Source organism: Mixophyes fleayi, chromosome 11 (assembly GCF_038048845.1).
Source record: "Mixophyes fleayi isolate aMixFle1 chromosome 11, aMixFle1.hap1, whole genome shotgun sequence".
Classification (NCBI taxonomy): domain Eukaryota; kingdom Metazoa; phylum Chordata; class Amphibia; order Anura; family Limnodynastidae; genus Mixophyes; species Mixophyes fleayi.
Window position 1 is genome coordinate 18,892,778 of NC_134412.1, and position 20,050 is coordinate 18,912,827.

General features: G+C 44.7%; 1 protein-coding gene and 1 long non-coding RNA gene across 3 annotated transcripts in view; one reads left to right on the forward strand and one right to left on the reverse strand.

The window, feature by feature from the left end:
• The window catches only part of LOC142107430 (uncharacterized), a 38,103-nt gene extending 24,208 nt beyond the window's left edge, over nt 1-13,895 (reverse strand). The window contains exons 1-2 of the long non-coding RNA XR_012679959.1: nt 13,723-13,895; nt 12,206-12,311 (exon numbers count right to left, since the gene is read on the reverse strand). This is a non-coding gene — a long non-coding RNA (uncharacterized LOC142107430). The remainder of the gene's footprint in view (nt 1-12,205; nt 12,312-13,722) is intronic.
• A 5,041-nt stretch (nt 13,896-18,936) lies between these two features.
• Nucleotides 18,937-20,050, forward strand: part of NECTIN2 (nectin cell adhesion molecule 2) — a 49,081-nt gene continuing 47,967 nt past the window's right edge. Inside the window, exon 1 of one of the 2 annotated variants that reach the window (XM_075190736.1) lies at nt 18,937-19,292. In XM_075190736.1, coding sequence (XP_075046837.1) covers nt 19,250-19,292 — 43 coding nt within the window. In that variant the 5' untranslated portion in view covers nt 18,937-19,249. The remainder of the gene's footprint in view (nt 19,293-20,050) is intronic. The other variant, XM_075190737.1, reaches the window with a different exon arrangement.

Below are 20,050 nucleotides of genomic sequence, written 5' to 3' on the forward strand. Positions count from 1 at the left end.
AATGACAGCTAGAATCTGATTGGTTGCCATAGACAACATCTCCACTTTTTCAAACCCTCAGTTTAGTAAATATAGCCCTGAATGTTATGTGTTTCGGTAGTGACACTGACAACACCTATGGCCAATATACTGGCTGGTGCAGGAAATAGACATATTCAACCACAACTACCGTAATCCCACAATGCTTTGCGTCTAAAAAACAATAAAGGTTTTAGTGTTTACTTATGATTGTTACAGTAAACAGAAACTGTGCACCCATAACCACAAAACCTGTTGGCATACAACAAGCTACTGCACAACAACAGCTAAACCAATTTCTCAAATAATATTTTAGCTTATGAAAGAGGCATCCAACAGTGACCAATATAAATGTTCATCGTTTTATCGTCTTTGCCCTAAAAATAAGTTGAGGTTTTTTTTTGCTGTGAATGTCCCTTTAAAGCAAAGTGAGACTGAAGAGAGCACCAGACCTGATCCGGAGACACACGAGGACTGAAAGAACCGGATTGTCAAGATCAAGGCTGATGAGACACAATGATTTATTCAGAGCGGCTTTGGGGAAAGCTTGTGGGATGACAGGTGTAACAGGAAGTGATACTGTACCTACAGCAGAAAGTAAGAGGTAATTAAGTCGCTTCATCAAATTCTAATACAATGACATCTTTAGGGATAAATCAGAGAGGTTGTTTATTTGTGGCTGCCAAATAAATTGTTTAGCGTAGCCCATCTCACCTGATACGCAATGGCTTTCACCTGGTGTGAACGCCGGTTGTATTTAATTTCTCATTCTATGCTATGTTCTCTATTCTATGCATGGTCGCCAATGCTCAGGGCGACCCTTCGTTGTCCACTTGGTGCCCTTATACCGCCAAGCCTTCCCTAGCCTCTGCGCACACTCTATGATCTCAGTACATCTCTACTCACTGTACACATTTATGTTATGCGTGGTAAGTTTGGGGTTCAGCAATCCGCACTATTTGGGAAGGAATGCAGGCCCTGAGGGTGTACCGGGGAACTGCCAAGTAAAGACTATGGGCTTCCATGGGACTCCATATTGTTGGGTTCCTGGCGTTACAGGTATCGACAAAGCACGAAACTATAATGCAGACATGAGCAGCAAGTGTTGCTCCGGTTTTCCTTCCACACTACAAAAACATATTAGTAGGTTAATTGGCTGCTACTAAATTGCTCTTAGTCTCTCTCGGTCTGTGTGTGTGTGTGTTAGGGAATTTAGACTGTAAGCTCCAATGGTGCAGGGACTGATGTGAGTTCTCTGTACAGCGCTGCGGAATTAGTGGCGCTATGTAAATAAATAGATGATGATGATGTGCAATGAAATCGGGTGACCCCACATCATGGTGAAAGTTGCCAATGTGTTTTTTTTATCCTAGGTAAAAACTCACACACAACCAAAGAACATGAACGCCTACACACAATGAACACCATTTAAGCATAGTTGCCACAGTTGATATTCCGGGAGTCCTCCCCCACTCCCGGGAGAGCAGGCAAACCTCCCGGTTGCTGGCCCTTCATCAAGCTAAGCGGCGGGAGGGCTAGGCTTATGAGGCGATTCACACGTCAGTGCAGGGGGCGGGGCCAAAAACGTGAATCGCTGAGTCCCGCCACCACACGCCCACCTCCCCCACCGATCTCCCGGACAGCATGTCACTCACCGGACTGTGAGTGCTTCTTCCCGGACTATTAGGAACCGTGGACGTCCTCTATCCTGAGGGACTGCGCATGCGCAGCCCTTTCCAAACCTTCAGTGTATGTTCCTTTAACTTAATTGGCAGATCAGGCAACCTCCCTATATTAAGCACCTGTGGTCAACACCACGTTGCCTGATCTTGGAGTCTCATTCCCCATGAGTCTCTGAAGGTGTTCCTGTGTTTCCTTGTTTATTCAGCCCTGCTGATTCCTGTGGTTTCCAAACCACTTCTACCTCTGTGGTTTCCAAACCACTTCTGCTACTGTGGTTCCCATACCACTTCTACCATCTACTATATCATCGTGACTGTGAGCTGATTCCTATCCGCTGCCTCCGTGCACTACAGTCTTCTAATCACTTCAACTCTACCATGTATCATTGGGACTGTTAGCTGATGCCTATCCGCTGCCTCCGTGCATTACAGGCTTCAACCACATCCACTCACCTGTTCATGATTGTGACTGCCAGCTGATTCCTATCCGCTGCCTCCGTGCACTACAGGCTTCAACCTGCAACTCGTCTGTGTTTCATCATCGTGACTGCTAGCTGATTCCTATCCGCTGCCTCCGTGCACTACAGTCTTCAACCTGCAACCCGTCTGTGTTTCATCGTGACTGTTTAGCTGATTCCTATCCGCTGCCTCTGTGCGCTTCAGTCTTCAGTCCTTGTCTACTCTACCGTGTTTCCTTGAGTCTGCTGCCACTATTGCTACCCGCTACTCTCCGTGATCATCTGTTCCAGTTCAACTCTGCTCCGGTGTCCCATCGTTACTGCACCTGCTGGTTGCTATTGGTTACCTCCGTGTTCCCGCAGAGACCCGCTGCTGTTACTTCTCAGCGCTACTCATCCATCTACTGCTGATCCGCTCTCCACGCCTTCCTGTGTTCCCTGCTGGTCTACCTACCTGTGCGCTGCACCTGCTAGACCCCTGCTTCACCCATCCAGGGACTTGTATCCTGCTGGCCTCCTGCCCTTCAGGTATCTCTGCACTCCTGTCTGACTGCCTTCTCCTGAACCACGGTATGCATACTTCCCATTGACTGTGCTGTGTATTGCATACCTTGCTGGACTGTGTTGGTTCTCCTCTGGAGTGTACTATCCGCTGAGTCTATTGCCATCATTGACTGTGTTGGTTCTCCTCTGGAGTGTACTATCTGCTGACTCTACTGCCATCATTGACTGTGTTATCTCATGCCGGATTACTTCAAGAGACTTTCTATATTGGCAGTGTTGTTCAGTCATTTATACATTTATATTGTGCATATTACTGTGGATCAAAGTCAAGGTGCCCGTGTATATATTGTGTTGCAGTCTCTCCCCGTGCACCTCCTCACATATATATTCAGTAGTACAACTTGCTAGTGGCAGACCACTGACTCCTGTTTACAGTTTCACCTGTTCCAGTATCCTCTCACATAGCAGTGGTACAACTTGCTAACGCAGACCACTGACTCCCCGGATACCTCCACTTGGATTCCATTCCTTCACTCAGACAGCGGTACAACTTGCTATCCGCAGACCGCTGACTCTCATCACCTCCTCGTTTCTGTTGGACATTCCTCCTCACTATAGCAGTGGTACAACTTGCTACCGCAGACCACTGACTACCTTCACGTGTCCTTTGTCCATACAGTTCCTCGTGTATTACTACCTCCATATTGCCAGTGCTGCTAGTCATAGACTTTCCTGAGCATCTCATCATCTGCTATTTCCTGTTCCGTGATCACCCTGCTACCAGAGTACCATATTACCACCTATACTGCTCTGGTAAGCCTATCACCTGGTGATCCCTGGGTAAAGACTCCTAGTGCCCGTGACAGTAAGATCAGGCCATGACAGACCCAGATACGGAACCTACTGCTAAAGAGATGCTGCAGCATCTGGTCAGCCGTGTGGAGCAACAGGATGCTCGCCAACAGCTGTTACTTCAATGTTACCAATCGTTAACCTCCCAAGGAACATCTGGACAGACTGTTACAGCTAGTATTGAAGCTCCTGTGCTTTCCTCCGTTTCCCCAGTGCCATCCCAGGTGTCTACAGCTCCTACGCTTCACCTGCCTACTCCGTCAAAATATGACGGGGACCCCAAAACTTGTAGAGGTTTCCTTAACCAATGTTCAGTCCATTTTGAACTCCAACCTCAAAATTTTTCTACCCATCGTTCCAGAGTGGCCTATCTTATCTCATTGTTTTCTGGACAAGCCCTGGCTTGGGCCTCCCCTCTGTGGGAAAGAAACGATCCAATTCTACAAGATAGTGCCAAATTCATTTCCACGTTCCGAAGTGTGTTCGATGAACCAGGTCGTGTGACCTCCGCTGCTTCCAGCATTCTTCGTTTGCGACAAGGCTCCCATACAGTAGGACAGTATGTCATTCAATTTAGGATCTTAGCCTCTGAACTTCAGTGGAACACTGAAGCATTAGTTGCCGCCTTCTGGCAGGGGCTCTCCGATAAAATTAAAGATGCACTGACTACCCAAGAGCTTCCTTCGTCACTAGAAGATTTGATCTCTCTTTGCCATCGTGTAGACATGAGATTTCGTGAAAGAGAATCTGAGAAAACAACTTCTGCTAAAGCACCTCTTCGTTTAAACCCTCAATTTCGTCCAGTTTCACCTTCTGTGATTCCCATGGAGATAGGACGTTCCAAATTATCTTTAGAAGAGAGGAAACGAAGAGTAAAGAATAGACTCTGTATCTATTGTGCTGATTCCACACATATGCTCAGTTCTTGCCCTAAGAAATCGGGAAATGCCAGGCCCTAACTAGTTCTGGAGAGGTGAAGTTAGGGTCCCTGGAGTCCTCTCCATTGTCTATGAAATCTAAAGTCTGCGCTTTCGATGTTACGATTTCCTTTGCTACCAAATCCTTTGAGTCACAGGCATTGATTGATTCCGGAGCAGCAGGAAATTTCATTTCTAAATCACTAGTGAATCAATGGTCCCTACCAGTGATCACTTTAAAAACACCCATTACTGTGACGGCTATAGATGGATCACGTCTCATCAATGGTCTCATCACCCAGAGTACGTCTCCAGTAACCCTTCAGATTGGTGTACTACACCATGAAGAAATTTCGTTTTTAATTCTTCCTGTTACGACAAGTCCGATTGTCTTAGGCCTTCCATGGCTTCAATGTCACTCTCCCCAGATTGACTGGCGCACCCCTCAAGTTACGTCTTGGGGGCCTGAATGTCACCATCGTTGTCTCTCTCAAGTTATTCCTCTTAAAGTACAGCAATCTTCCATCTCATCGTCCTCCCCGGGACTCCCTCCTCAGTATGCTTCATTTGCCGATGTGTTTGATAAAGCTCAGTCTGAACGTCTTCCTCCTCATCGTTCTTGGGATTGTCCGATCGACCTTCTACCTGGCAAGACTCCTCCCAGGGGTCGGGTCTATCCTCTCTCGTTACCTGAAACTCAAGCCACATCTGAGTACATACAGGAGAATCTCCAGCGTGGGTTCATTCGACCTTCCACCTCTCCCGCTGGAGCTGGGTTCTTCTTCGTCAAAAAGAAGGATGGATCATTACGCCCTTGTATAGATTTTCGTGGACTCAACGCCATTACTATCAAGAATCGGTATCCCATTCCGCTGATCACTGAGCTATTTGATCGCATCAAGGGAGCTCGGATATTTACTAAGTTGGATCTTCGTGGTGCCTACAATTTAGTTAGAATCCGTTCCGGTGACGAATGGAAGACCGCGTTTAACACCAGAGATGGGCATTACGAATATTTAGTAATGCCCTTCGGGCTGTGTAATGCCCCCGCGGTTTTCCAGGGTTTCATCAATGAGATCTTTCGGGACTTATTATATGTATGTGTCGTTGTCTACCTGGACGACATATTGATCTTCTCACAGGACCTGCCTTCTCATCACCAACATGTGGCAGAGGTCCTCTCCAGACTACGGAAAAACTCATTGTTCTGTAAATTGGAAAAATGTTCATTCGAGTTACCCCAGATTCCATTCTTGGGGTATATAGTTTCCGGAGTTGGCCTGAAGATGGATCCAGACAAAGTAAATGCTGTACTACATTGGCCTCAGCCAACTACTCTTCGTGCCATCCAGCGTTTTTTAGGTTTTGCCAATTACTATAGACGCTTCATTCAAGACTTCTCATCCATTGCATCTCCCATTGTGGCCTTAACTCGGAAAGGGGCTAATACTAAGCAATGGTCATCTGAGGCTCTCCAAGCCTTTCAAATCCTCAAAGAGTCCTTCTCGTCTGCTCCCATTCTGCGACAACCTGATGTGACACTCCCCTTCTTCCTAGAAGTAGATGCCTCTAATGTGGGCTTAGGAGCTATTCTCTCCCAACGCTCGGAGCAACAAAAATTACATCCTTGTGCCTTCTACTCTCGGGGTCTTCTGCCCGCAGAGAAAAACTATACTATCGGGGACAAGGAGTTGCTGGCCATCAAAGCTGCATTAGAGGAATGGAGATACTTGTTGGAAGGAGCTCGCCATCCTGTGACGATCTTCACGGATCATAAGAACTTGTCATATTTGCAATCTGCTCAATGCTTGAACCCTCGTCAAGCAAGATGGTCTCTTTTCTTTTCCCGTTTTGAATTAATTATAACCTTCAAACCAGCTGCTAAGAACAAGAAAGCTGACGCTCTATCTCGAGCTTTTGTGACGTCCTCTGATGTAGAAGAGGTTCCCAACCATGCTATTCTAGACCCCAAATGTATTTCTCTGGCTGCGTCATCCACCAAAATGCTACCATTTGGGAAGACCCTCGTGCCTCCTACTCTGAGGAGGAAAATCCTTTCGTGGTTCCATGCCTCTCGTTTTTCTGGACACGCCGGTGAACATAAGACCTTTGAGATTCTCTCTCGTAGTTACTGGTGGCCTTCAATGAGGAGAGACGTCAAAGAGTTTATTGCTTCCTGTGATTTATGTTCTCAGTTCAAATCCTCCCGCAGAACTCCAGCAGGGTTGCTGCGACCACTACCCATTCCGTCCAAGCCTTGGACCCATATTAGTATGGATTTCGTTACTGATTTGCCACCAAGTAAGAATCACAATACTATTTGGGTAGTGGTAGACAGATTTTCGAAGATGGCTCATTTCGTCCCTCTGTCCGGTTTACCTTCCTCGTCTACTCTGGCTGAACATTTCATTAAAGAAATCTTCCGCATCCATGGATGTCCGTCTGAGATTGTGTCAGATAGAGGAGTACAATTCGTTTCCAGATTCTGGCGGGCCCTTTGTAAAACCTTGGGCATACGATTAGCACTCTCATCGTCTTACCATCCGCAATCTAACGGACAAACGGAACGAGTCAATCAAGATCTTGAGACTTTTATTAGGATGTTCTCTTCAGCCAACCAAGACAACTGGGTAGAATTGCTCCCTTGGGCTGAATTCGCCCATAACAACATGTACCATGAGTCATCATCCAAAACTCCATTCTTTGTGGTCTACGGTCACCATCCGTCTTTTCCGGAATTTCCTGCCCTCCCGCCCACCCAAGTTCCTGCTGTGGAGACTGCTTGTCAGACCTTCAAAAATATCTGGTCTCAGGTCAAAACCTGTTTAAAGAAGACATCTAACAAATATAAGTCTTTCGCAGATAAGAAGAGGCGGGCTATTCCACCACTAAAAATTGGAGATCGTGTCTGGTTATCTACCAAAAATATTCGTTTGAAGGTTCCATCTATGAAATTCGCCCCTCGTTTTATTGGTCCATATAGGATCATTCAAGTTATCAATCCAGTATGTGTTAAACTTCTTCTTCCTAAGAATCTTCGGATTTCCAATGCCTTCCATGTGTCCTTACTCAAACCTCTTATTATCAATCGTTTCTCGACTCCTCCCTCAGCACCGCAGCCAGTTCAAGTTCATCAGGAGGAGGATTTCGAGATTACTGAGGTATTGGATGCAAAAATTTCGCGAGGAGTCCTCCGTTTCCTCGTTCATTGGAAGGGCTTTGGTCCTGAAGAGCGTTCATGGATCAAAGATGAAGATCTTAATGCTCCTGCCCTTCTGAAGAAGTTTTATTCCAAAAACCCGGACAAGCCCGGTTCCAGGCGTTCTGTGCCCACCTTTAAAAGGGGGGGTACTGTCACTCACCGGACTGTGAGTGCTTCTTCCCGGACTATTAGGAACCGTGGACGTCCTCTATCCTGAGGGACTGCGCATGCGCAGCCCTTTCCAAACCTTCAGTGTATGTTCCTTTAACTTAATTGGCAGATCAGGCAACCTCCCTATATTAAGCACCTGTGGTCAACACCACGTTGCCTGATCTTGGAGTCTCATTCCCCATGAGTCTCTGAAGGTGTTCCTGTGTTTCCTTGTTTATTCAGCCCTGCTGATTCCTGTGGTTTCCAAACCACTTCTACCTCTGTGGTTTCCAAACCACTTCTGCTACTGTGGTTCCCATACCACTTCTACCATCTACTATATCATCGTGACTGTGAGCTGATTCCTATCCGCTGCCTCCGTGCACTACAGTCTTCTAATCACTTCAACTCTACCATGTATCATTGGGACTGTTAGCTGATGCCTATCCGCTGCCTCCGTGCATTACAGGCTTCAACCACATCCACTCACCTGTTCATGATTGTGACTGCCAGCTGATTCCTATCCGCTGCCTCCGTGCACTACAGGCTTCAACCTGCAACTCGTCTGTGTTTCATCATCGTGACTGCTAGCTGATTCCTATCCGCTGCCTCCGTGCACTACAGTCTTCAACCTGCAACCCGTCTGTGTTTCATCGTGACTGTTTAGCTGATTCCTATCCGCTGCCTCTGTGCGCTTCAGTCTTCAGTCCTTGTCTACTCTACCGTGTTTCCTTGAGTCTGCTGCCACTATTGCTACCCGCTACTCTCCGTGATCATCTGTTCCAGTTCAACTCTGCTCCGGTGTCCCATCGTTACTGCACCTGCTGGTTGCTATTGGTTACCTCCGTGTTCCCGCAGAGACCCGCTGCTGTTACTTCTCAGCGCTACTCATCCATCTACTGCTGATCCGCTCTCCACGCCTTCCTGTGTTCCCTGCTGGTCTACCTACCTGTGCGCTGCACCTGCTAGACCCCTGCTTCACCCATCCAGGGACTTGTATCCTGCTGGCCTCCTGCCCTTCAGGTATCTCTGCACTCCTGTCTGACTGCCTTCTCCTGAACCACGGTATGCATACTTCCCATTGACTGTGCTGTGTATTGCATACCTTGCTGGACTGTGTTGGTTCTCCTCTGGAGTGTACTATCCGCTGAGTCTATTGCCATCATTGACTGTGTTGGTTCTCCTCTGGAGTGTACTATCTGCTGACTCTACTGCCATCATTGACTGTGTTATCTCATGCCGGATTACTTCAAGAGACTTTCTATATTGGCAGTGTTGTTCAGTCATTTATACATTTATATTGTGCATATTACTGTGGATCAAAGTCAAGGTGCCCGTGTATATATTGTGTTGCAGTCTCTCCCCGTGCACCTCCTCACATATATATTCAGTAGTACAACTTGCTAGTGGCAGACCACTGACTCCTGTTTACAGTTTCACCTGTTCCAGTATCCTCTCACATAGCAGTGGTACAACTTGCTAACGCAGACCACTGACTCCCCGGATACCTCCACTTGGATTCCATTCCTTCACTCAGACAGCGGTACAACTTGCTATCCGCAGACCGCTGACTCTCATCACCTCCTCGTTTCTGTTGGACATTCCTCCTCACTATAGCAGTGGTACAACTTGCTACCGCAGACCACTGACTACCTTCACGTGTCCTTTGTCCATACAGTTCCTCGTGTATTACTACCTCCATATTGCCAGTGCTGCTAGTCATAGACTTTCCTGAGCATCTCATCATCTGCTATTTCCTGTTCCGTGATCACCCTGCTACCAGAGTACCATATTACCACCTATACTGCTCTGGTAAGCCTATCACCTGGTGATCCCTGGGTAAAGACTCCTAGTGCCCGTGACACAGCAATTGACCAAAGTTGGTAAGTATCCATTGTAGGAGCCGGACAGAAATGGCTTTATGTAAATTGTATTTTTTACCACTTTTGATATTCAGGTTTTTTTTTTAGTAAGAACAGCAACCGATCATTGTATAACTGGTGAAACGCATCATGTTCATGTTGGAAAATATATGTACGGAGGTGTATGTAGAATTTAATGGGCCCCGTAGCAAAATCATGATAGTGGGGCCCTTGTCCTTTCAATCTCCAGCCTAATGTCAAACTGACTACCAACTGCTTCCTAAGACATATCGAACAGAGCAGCCTATTATTTGCATTTATAGCACATATATAAATATACATCATAGCTGGCTACTCTCCTGCAATGTCCGGGAGACTCCCGGAATGTTGTGAAAATTCCCGGACTCCCAGGAACATTTTTCTGATCATTACATAAATCTCTCTCCCACAGCAGTGAAATAACTGCATTCCACCATATAACAGGCGCGCTCTGATTGGTCAGCGCTGTAGCCTGTCATGTTGCTTCACTCTAACACTGTTCCTCTCAGTCCTCCAGGAACACATGGCTGTCTGTGCGTTAATGTCCTGCGCTCTTTCTTACACTGCTGTTCAACACCCAGGAGCTGCCAGAAAACAGGCCGTGCCCCCTTTCCGCATTGTGCCCTTGGCGGTTGCCCCTATCGCACAGCCCTAGATATGGCCCTGGGATGCCAAATATGCACATTTTGGTAAGTAAATTGTAACTACTGTTATTTACTGTTGTGTACTACTACTTAGAACACAGTGGGAAATCAGTTATAATGTTAATTGCATTTTGATATGTGTTTTAGAAGAGAGAATATTCCACAAGCCTGTGGTATCTATACTGTTAGCATCCATCTACACAAATAGTGAATTAGGCATTTAATGTTGCTGCATCATTACACATGCTGTTGGTGTTAGGGGATAAAAGGATGTTTGTACCCCATGCCGCCATTGTCAGTGCCCTCTCAGCCGCACATTACACAGTGTTATTGTGCCACCACGCACATAACACGCGGTTTGTGTTATCTCCCCACATATATCACACAGCCTTGGTGTCACCCCGCCCAGAGCATGAACTGTCACTAACTCCCGATAGCACAGTCATGGGGTCTCTTTCAGTTTGTTAATTACTGCTTTGAAATAAAATTAAGCATTGCCCATGGCAAGTATGGCATTACCAAGGCCCCGCCCCCTTCAATGAAACGTATGCAGTGCTCTTTTGGGGAACGGCTGAGGGGAAAAAGTGAAGGCAGACATTTTGTGGGCTGAACCAGTGTTCCTCAAAATTCGGCCTATCAGTTCACTAGGTCCTGAGGCATGAGCAGTGTCACTAGTTTCCAAGTTCATAAATATAAGTTCTGCTGCGTATAGAGGATAGATCATAGCTACCAACTCTCTCGGAATGTCTGGGAGACATCCGAGTTTCTGGGAGTCCTCCCGGACTCCCGGGAGAGCGAGGCAATTTCCCGGTTCCTAATCGCCACAATAGTAAAGTGGCGGGGCCTAGGGCGTGAATTGCCCGTCATCGTGGTCCTGCCCCCTGCAGTAATTGGCGGAAATCGTGATTGATGCTTTGGAGGCGGGACCAAATAACGTGACCCGTCGGCCCAGCCCCCAACACGCCCACCTCCCCCTGATCTCCAGGAGGAGTCCTTGCCAATGTAGGCAATTATGGGATAGATGCACTTTAATAGTCAAAAAAGATCTTCTGACATAATAATCTAAAATATTTCCGTTTCCCTGTTTATATAAATGCTAGGAAACAGGGAAATCAATAAATGTGCATTTTCTAAAGGCACAACAATATACAATCAATGCTACATAAGTCAAAAAATATGACTAGGTTATTAAAATACCCCATGCATATGTCAGACTAGGTTAGGACAACTACACTTAACATCTGCAGTCACCCAGTTGTCCAAGATACCTTTTGTTGTAATTAAATCATCCTAGAAGAAAAGGCCATTGTGAGCCTATTATATGATAAAACAATGATCCCATTAAACCTGCTTGTATTCTGCTCCCTTACAGTGAATAGTAAACAGTCTAGCCTACCTGTATGTCATTTAAACATCCTGTTGGCATTTATTAACAAGCATATTCTGATTTAGGGGTGTCTGAGGGTACCAAAGACCAGCGACACCTGTATTGCATACAAACGAGGTATGTGCACAGAGGATTTAACGCTTTCACATGCTTTCGATCAGGGCTTAGTAAAGAACCAAATTCTATCACAGAAAAATCAATACAAAGGGACGTTTTGTCATATGTGTGTGACGGCTGGGAATTATTGGCAGCTTGTTTGATTGAAATCAGTGGTTGTTCATAATCTGCAGAATAATGTGTATTCTGGTCAGGTATAAACCCCCCCTCCGCCAAACCAGTCTGTTTCATGGGTGGTTATATTGCAAGATCCTTCTCATAACAGAAGGTATTCACATGCTCCAAGTGACAGTGGTATATTATAACTAACAAGCCAAGAAATTAAGCGATAGACTTTAAGAGTTGGGGGGAAGCCCAGAACATTTTTCCTTACCTGATCCATCCATGGAGCACCAAGCCAGAGGCGCTAGACACACATAGCTTCCAACATAGCTTCATCCAGTATACAATGTTCTGCTCCTGTTTATTCACCCATTTTACTGTTGTAATAAATGGCCTGTATTAGTTGATGTCAAAAGTGTTTTTCTATCAAGCATTTTTATTCTTCTACTTGGAAAATAAATGGGAAAACAGAAGCATTATGTACCTCGTGAAATGTGGCATCCTGAGAAATTATTATTTATTTATAAGACGCCACAGATTCCGTAGCGCCGGATACAGAAGCAAGTAAAAAATAGATGAGGTAATACACATAATAAGCATAAATGAGAGTGAGTAATACTACGGGGACTCACACGGAGTGCATCAAAAGACGTGACGGCACGTACGAGGGAGTGTGACAGTAGACAGACGTGGGACAATAGGTAGAGAGGACCCTGACCGCGAGAGCTTACATTCTAGAGGGAGGGGTGGTGAGAGACAGCAGGACCTACTGGGAGATGGCAGGAGAGGAAGAGGAGGTGATGGATAGAATGATTAGGAGGTGGTAGGCTAGGCGAGCTTGAAAAGGTGAATTTTGAGTGAGTGTATGAAGGATTGTAGGTTGGGGGGGGGGAGCCCAATGAGACGGAGTAGGGAGTTTCAAAGATTGGGGGCAGCACGGAAGAAGTCTTGGAGACACGGGAGGAGGTAATGAGAGATGAATTGAGACCGGACGTAGAGCGTAGTGGTCGAGTGGGTATGTACCACAAGACAAGGTCAGAGATGTAAGAGGGAGAGGTGTTGGTAAGGGCTTTGTACGTGAGGACAAGGAGGTTGGACTGAATTCTGAAATGAAGAGGGAGCCAATGAAGAGATTTACGCAGAGCAGGAGCGACAGGAGAGAAACATGAGCCGAGCCGCAGCATTCTCTACGGTTTGAAGGTCAGAAAAGTGAGAGGAGGCCAGTGAGATGGAGGTTGCAATAGATGGGATGAGAAATGATGAGTGAATGGACCATGAGAGGAAGGGACAGATTTTTGCGCTGTGTACGGAGGGGGAAATGGCAGGATTTGATGAGAGACTGGATATGAAGAGCAAAGCTGAGGGCTGAGTCAAGGGTGAGAGAGACAGTTAGATACATAGATAGATAGTTTGTATGTTCTCCCTGTGTTTGCGTGGGTTTCCTCCGGGTGCTCTGGTTTCCTCCCACACTCCAAAAACATACAAGTAGGTTAATTGGCTGCTATCAAAATTGACCCTAGTCCCTCTCTCTCTGTCTGTGTGTGTATGCTAGGGGAATTTAGACTGTAAGCCCCAATGGGGCAGGGACTGATGCGAATGAGTTCTCTGTATAGCACTACGGAATCAGTGGCGCTATATAAATAAATGGTGATGATGATGATGATACATATGAATACAGATATGTTTACATTACATTGGATTGGATTTCAGTACTGCTTTATCCGCAAGCTGATCGTAGCTATAATGCTCATATAATGTAGTTTCCTCTGAGGAATGGATTGAGCTTACCATGGACACTCTTTCTCTCTCTCTTTGCTTTCAGCAAATGCCCAATGTGAAAGACATAATTATGACAGCTACGGAACAACAAGAACTGAGATGAGAGAACTGATATATGACAACATAAATCATTAAAGGATCACGATCAAAGCTTAGAACTGACATGGAGACTGCACTATGAATGTTTTCATTCCCTGTTATCCTATTTGTAAATAAAATTAAAAAAAAAACAGTTTTGTTTTCCAGAATTCAAACAATAATTCATAAAGTTTACGTTTTCAGATGAATATTTACATTACATTCATTCCAAATTGTGTTCTAAACAGAACAGAACCGTAAAGTAAAAGCAGGGGAATAGACTATGCAGTCAATACACATGGCAATGAAATATACGACTTGTACTATCTATCTATCTATCTCATGCTATCTATCTATCTATCTCATGCTATCTATCTATCTATCTATTTCATGCTATCTACCTATCTATCTATTTCATGCTATCTATCTATCTATCTATCTATCTATCTCATGCTATCTATCTATCTCATGCTATCTATCTATCTATCTATCTATCTATCTATCTATCTATCTATCTATCTATCTATCTCATGCTATCTATCTATCTCATGCTATCTATCTATCTATCTATCTATCTATCTATCTATCTATCTATCTATCTCATGCTATCTATCTATCTATCTATCTCATGCTATCTATCTATCTATCTATCTATTTCATGCTATCTATCAATCAATCTATCTATCTATCTATCTATCTCATGCTATCTATCTATCTCATGCTATCTATCTATCTATCTCATGCTATCTATCTATCTATCTATTTCATGCTATCTACCTATCTATCTATCTATTTCATGCTATCTATCTATCTATCTAATGCTATCTATCTATCTCATGCTATCTATCTATCTATCTATCTATCTATCTATCTATCTATCTATCTATCTATCTATCTCATGCTATCTATCTATCTATCTATCTATCTATCTATCTATCTATCTATTTCATGCTATCTATCAATCTATCTATCTATCTATCTATCTCATGCTATCTATCTATCTATCTATCTATCTATCTATCTATCTATCTATCTATCTATCTATCTCATGCTATCTATCTATCTGTGATATCTCGTCAGTGTATAACTCTCCTCTCAGCCAGCAGGACTGTGCTATCAGGGGTGGTATAATGACCATGTATTGGTGACTCAGGGAGTAGTGGGGTAAAACTATAAGACAAGTTCTCTGTATCTAACTTTCTCCTTTAAGGGTCATGTGCTGATTAGAGTAACATTTCCTCTATGACTTTAGCAACCAAATGACTCATATTTAAATATATATTGCATTATGTTTTATAGTGTGTAATCTTTTGCACAGATCCTGATCATAAAGTGGATGGTTCCGATGTGGTCACATGACTTTAGAAATCATCTTCAACAAAAGGTTGGGTTTGTTTTTCTTCTTTTTGGGGTGTGTACAGCGGCGGCTCAGCCCAGCTCCCTACGACACGACATTATAGTGAAAGTAGTATCTATAGGAAATGTGAACAGTATCTGTAATCTGCAGTAAACATTCCTACTGTGGTGAGCAATGTGTATGAGTAACTGTGATTGGGCCAATGTAGGAGGTGATACAGGAAGCTCTTATCTCAGCAGGGAACAATCTGACATAGTGAGTAAGTATTGACATGGCCACAAAGGACATAAAAACAAGCAGGAGGGCAAAGATTCAATACCATACAATATATCAGATCCAACATTGCCCCAAGTCCTGGATTATATTAACCCCCTCTATCAATATCTTAGATTTTACAGTGCACCCACATAGAGTTATGTTAGCTCTTGCACACTGCCCTTCTATCTACACCCTCCCTTACTCTCGTTGTTACTATATATAAAATTATCGAGTGTCCCTCTGCCAGCTTGACCTTTAAAAATATCAAACTCATCATGTACCACGTCACTGAGATTCCAGAGGATTGGATGCCATGCTTTCACTTTCTCTGCTTGACACAGGCCAGGTCTACCTCCTGCTGCTAACGCTGGCACTGTCAATCACGAGGAAGAGGAGGATGCCAGGGTTCAGGAAGATGATTACTTATAGGGACTTACCAGAACTAAAATAAGGAGTGCCGCTGTGTGCGTGTTGTGTCAGACTACAGCTGGCTATAAATGCCGTTATGTTATTTGTTGTAGTGAAAGCCTATAATGCTAAGGTCAGTTTGTATGATGTTGTTATTGGAACACACTCCCTGCTGGGAGCCATGTATGGAGCCCAGGAGATCGACGGTAGGGAAGACGGCCTGGTGCTATAAACCTTGGGAGACTTCCTGCCAATCTCCTGCCACATTGCTAGAAGGGAGAACTGTCAGAACCCATCAGATAAATCTATTTGTCAGCTCCCCAGCGCTCTGGTCTATTCATAGCGTTAGGACACTGTACAAATTGTGGGACAGTAAGTACATCATGGAGGAAGGGGAATCACTGATTTGCTATACACTGACCACTAGATATTGGGGGTCTGCTATATATGAGCCACCAGAGATTGGAGATCTGCTATACACTAGCCACCAGAGATTGGAGGTTTGCTATACACTAGCAACCAGAGACTGGAGGTCTGCTATACAATAGTCACAGGAGATTGGAGGTATGATAATCACTAGCCACCAAAGATTGGAGGCCTGATAATCACTAGCCACCAGAGATTGGAGGTCTGCTAATCACTAGCCACCAGAGATTGGAGGTTTGCTATACACTAGCCACCAGAGACTGGAGGTCTGCTATACAATAGCCACAGGAGATTGGAGGCCTGATAATCACTAGCCACCAGAGATTGGAGGTCTGCTATATACTAACCATCAATGATTGGAGGTATACTATACACTAGCCACCAGAGATTGGAAGTCTGCTATATACTAGCCAGCAGAGATTGGAGATCTGTTAACCACTAGCCACCTGAGATTGGAGGTCTGCTATACACTAGCCACCAGAGATTGGAGGTCTGCTATACACTAGCCACCAGAGATTGGAGGTCTGCTATACACTAGCCTCAAGAGATTTGAGGTCTGCTATACACTAGCCACCAGAGATTGGAGGTCTGCTATACACTAGCCACCAGAGATTGGAGGTCTGCTATACACTAGTCACCAGAGATTGGATGTCTGCTATACACTAGCCCCAGAGATTGGAGGTCTGCAATACACTAGCCACCAGAGATTGGAGGTCTGCTATACACTACCCACCAGAGATTGGGGGTCTGCAATACACTAGCCACCAGAGATTGGAGTTCTGCTATACACTAGTCACCAGAGATTGGATGTCTGCTATACACTAGCCACCAGAGATTGGAGTTCTGCTATACACTAGTCACCAGAGATTGGATGTTTGCTATACACTAGCCACCAGAGATTGGAGGTCTGCTATACACTAGCCACCAGAGATTGGAGGTCTGCTATACACTAGCCACCAGAGATTGGAGGTCTGCTATACACTAGCCACCAGAGATTGGAGGTTTGCTATACACTAGCCACCAGAGATTAGATGTTTGCAATATACTAGCCACCATAGTTTGGAGGTCTGCTATACAGATTATTGACTTTTCACCAGATTGGGGGTCTACTTTTCAAGCAAAACCTTAGATTGTGGTCCACATTATACACTAGATAACTGAATGGGCTCTGCATTGTACAAAGGCCACCAGAATAAACTTACTTTGTATACTTGTTCCCAGTAATGACTTCTTTGAGTATTAGAAAACAGGTTGTGACCAGGATGGGCTCTGCTTAGCCACCAGATGTCAACTTCTGACAGCATTTACCAACATCCCTAATAATGATCCAATCAATTTCAATCAGATTATTATCATGCACCTGGCTCGTTTGGGGCAAACATGCCGCGATATCAGACAATTCTCTAAATATCAAGCTTTAGGTTAATGAAAATAAATATATGTGTCTGGACAACATAATAATCTGAAGACGAGTTCCCCTTTAAGATCACGAGCACATGCAGTAAAAAGATTGCATTATTATGATTGTTTAAGGTACCTACATGCAGAGAGACAATTATTTTTAAGTATTGGGCTATCAAATTTAATACATTTAATGATCACATTTCTTAATGATGATTGGGCCGCATTGTTTTAGACTGTTCATATGAATCACGAGTAAGGGATAACTGTAAGATTTCATTACATATGATCCTATGTACTGTGCACATTCAAACTCAAGGATAGCATTTTAAATCATTCCAACTGTGTTCAAATCGTACAGTGATAAGTTTTGCTATAATTTAGATTGTCTAGTCATATTTCATACGTATGTTGTATGTGTGTGCAGTGTTATTGCTATAATGATCCTGCCCGTTTTGCACATTTTGCCATCAAGTAACAGATCAATTGATATCCTGATGAAATCCATTGTTCCAGTCTTGCCAATTCCATTTGCATTGTGTGCTTGGTACATAACTACAGAAGTATAAGATAAACTGATCAAACTTCAGGTCATTAGGGTCTCACGTACCTACGTATTAGCCCTGTGAACCACCTGTTGACCACCACTGATGTAGACAACGCATATAGGAAACAAAAACCTGCTGACAACATAATAGGTGTGAATCAATAAGCCCCCATATTTCTGACTGCCGCCGTGATCTGTGTGTGTATATTAGGGAATTTAGACTGTAAGCTCCAATGGGGCAGGGACTGATGTGAGTGAGTTCTCTGTACAGCGCTGCGGAATCAGTGGCGCTATATAAATAAATGGTGATGATGATGTATAGAAAACTGAATTTCAGAAGGCACAATCTATTTTAGACGGTCCCAATAGGCAAACAGATAATAGATAGCTGTACACCAAAAGGGCACTCATGCTAAGCTGATAAAATTGAATCTGATTTATTGAACAGTTAGGTCAACTAATCATCTTAGACCTTGTAGTACCCTGCTCCCCTCCCCACCTTCCTCCATTGAGTTATAATTCATCATGCAATCCTCTACCCACCTCCCAGCTGCCTCTTCTGCCACTGTATCCCTTCCCCCAACTCTCTCTCTCTCTTTGGCAGGATACTAACAGTTAGTTATTATTATATTGCATGTAATTCCAGCAGCAGCAGCAGCAGGCTTCATTAGTCCTTGCCTGTCCTCTCCCCGCATGTCAGAGAGCGCAGTGCCCTAGATTCCAGTCCTAGTCCTGGCCATGGGGGGGTAGTGAGAGGGTTAAAGAACCCTGAGAAAGAACAGGTGAAGTGGGCGGGGCTTCGTATGGTAATCTCCCTTCTGACGTCACCCGGGGGGGAGTAGCCGCAGAGTGAAACCACAGAGGGAAGAGGTGATACTGGGAGCTGGGAGCTGGAGAGAGCTGCGCTAAGAGGGGGGATAAACCCAGCCAGGAGGACATAGAGGACACAGAGGGGGTGAGAGAGCGCAGCAGCAGCAGCCACACACACAGAAAGAGACAGCCGCAGAAGCCAAGAGACAGCCTCAGAAGCCAAGAGACGGCTGGATCCAGTGGCTTGGAGGATGCAGTGTCAGCTCCCGTTGCTTCTCTTCGGGCTCTGTGCAGGTGAGTGACAGCTCTCTTGTGCAGCCCATAGACCCATTGCATTGCACACACGTCATCTCCCTTCTACACTGGAAGATTATCATTTTTTTCTAAACTTCTCCCCAGTACAACAGATGCTACATGGCCTCTTCTTACAACATGGGTGTCCTTTAGTGGAGACATTACCTGTTACTGAATATGACCCTAAGTGGTCTGATCATTCTCTCTATGGCCAAATCTCTATGCCCCTAATGTCCTTCTGCTTTAGTTTCAAGGCTCCAAGCTGTCCTTTGCCTATATAGGTATCTGTCTGTCTATCTATATGTATGTCCTGTTCTTCTTCTTAGATGTTTAGTGCTACAGGTATTCTTTCTCCAGTAAATGCTATTTATGCAGGCACATTGTACCTCTTCACTGATTAACCACAAGTCTGCTTAGTCTTTATTTATTCACTGTATTGTATGTGCTCCTATCTTTCAATGATTGTTTTCCCTACATATGTGTACACCGCTTCTATACATTATTGCAACCTATACATTAGCGTCCTCTCTTCTGTGCCTGTTTTCCAATATGATCTGATCGTGTGTTTTTTTTTTTTGTACCTCTCTCTAAGAGGGGCAGGGTACCCCCCCCTCCTGGGCTAGTCCCATAGTGAGCTACCTAAGGTTGGGTCACTGGACCACCAGCAATTTTTGTTTCCTTTTAAAAATGTTCCTAATAGTCGAGTCTTGCCCCCTGGGCTACAATTTGCCAGCCCTCCTCTGGCTCAATGCCCAACT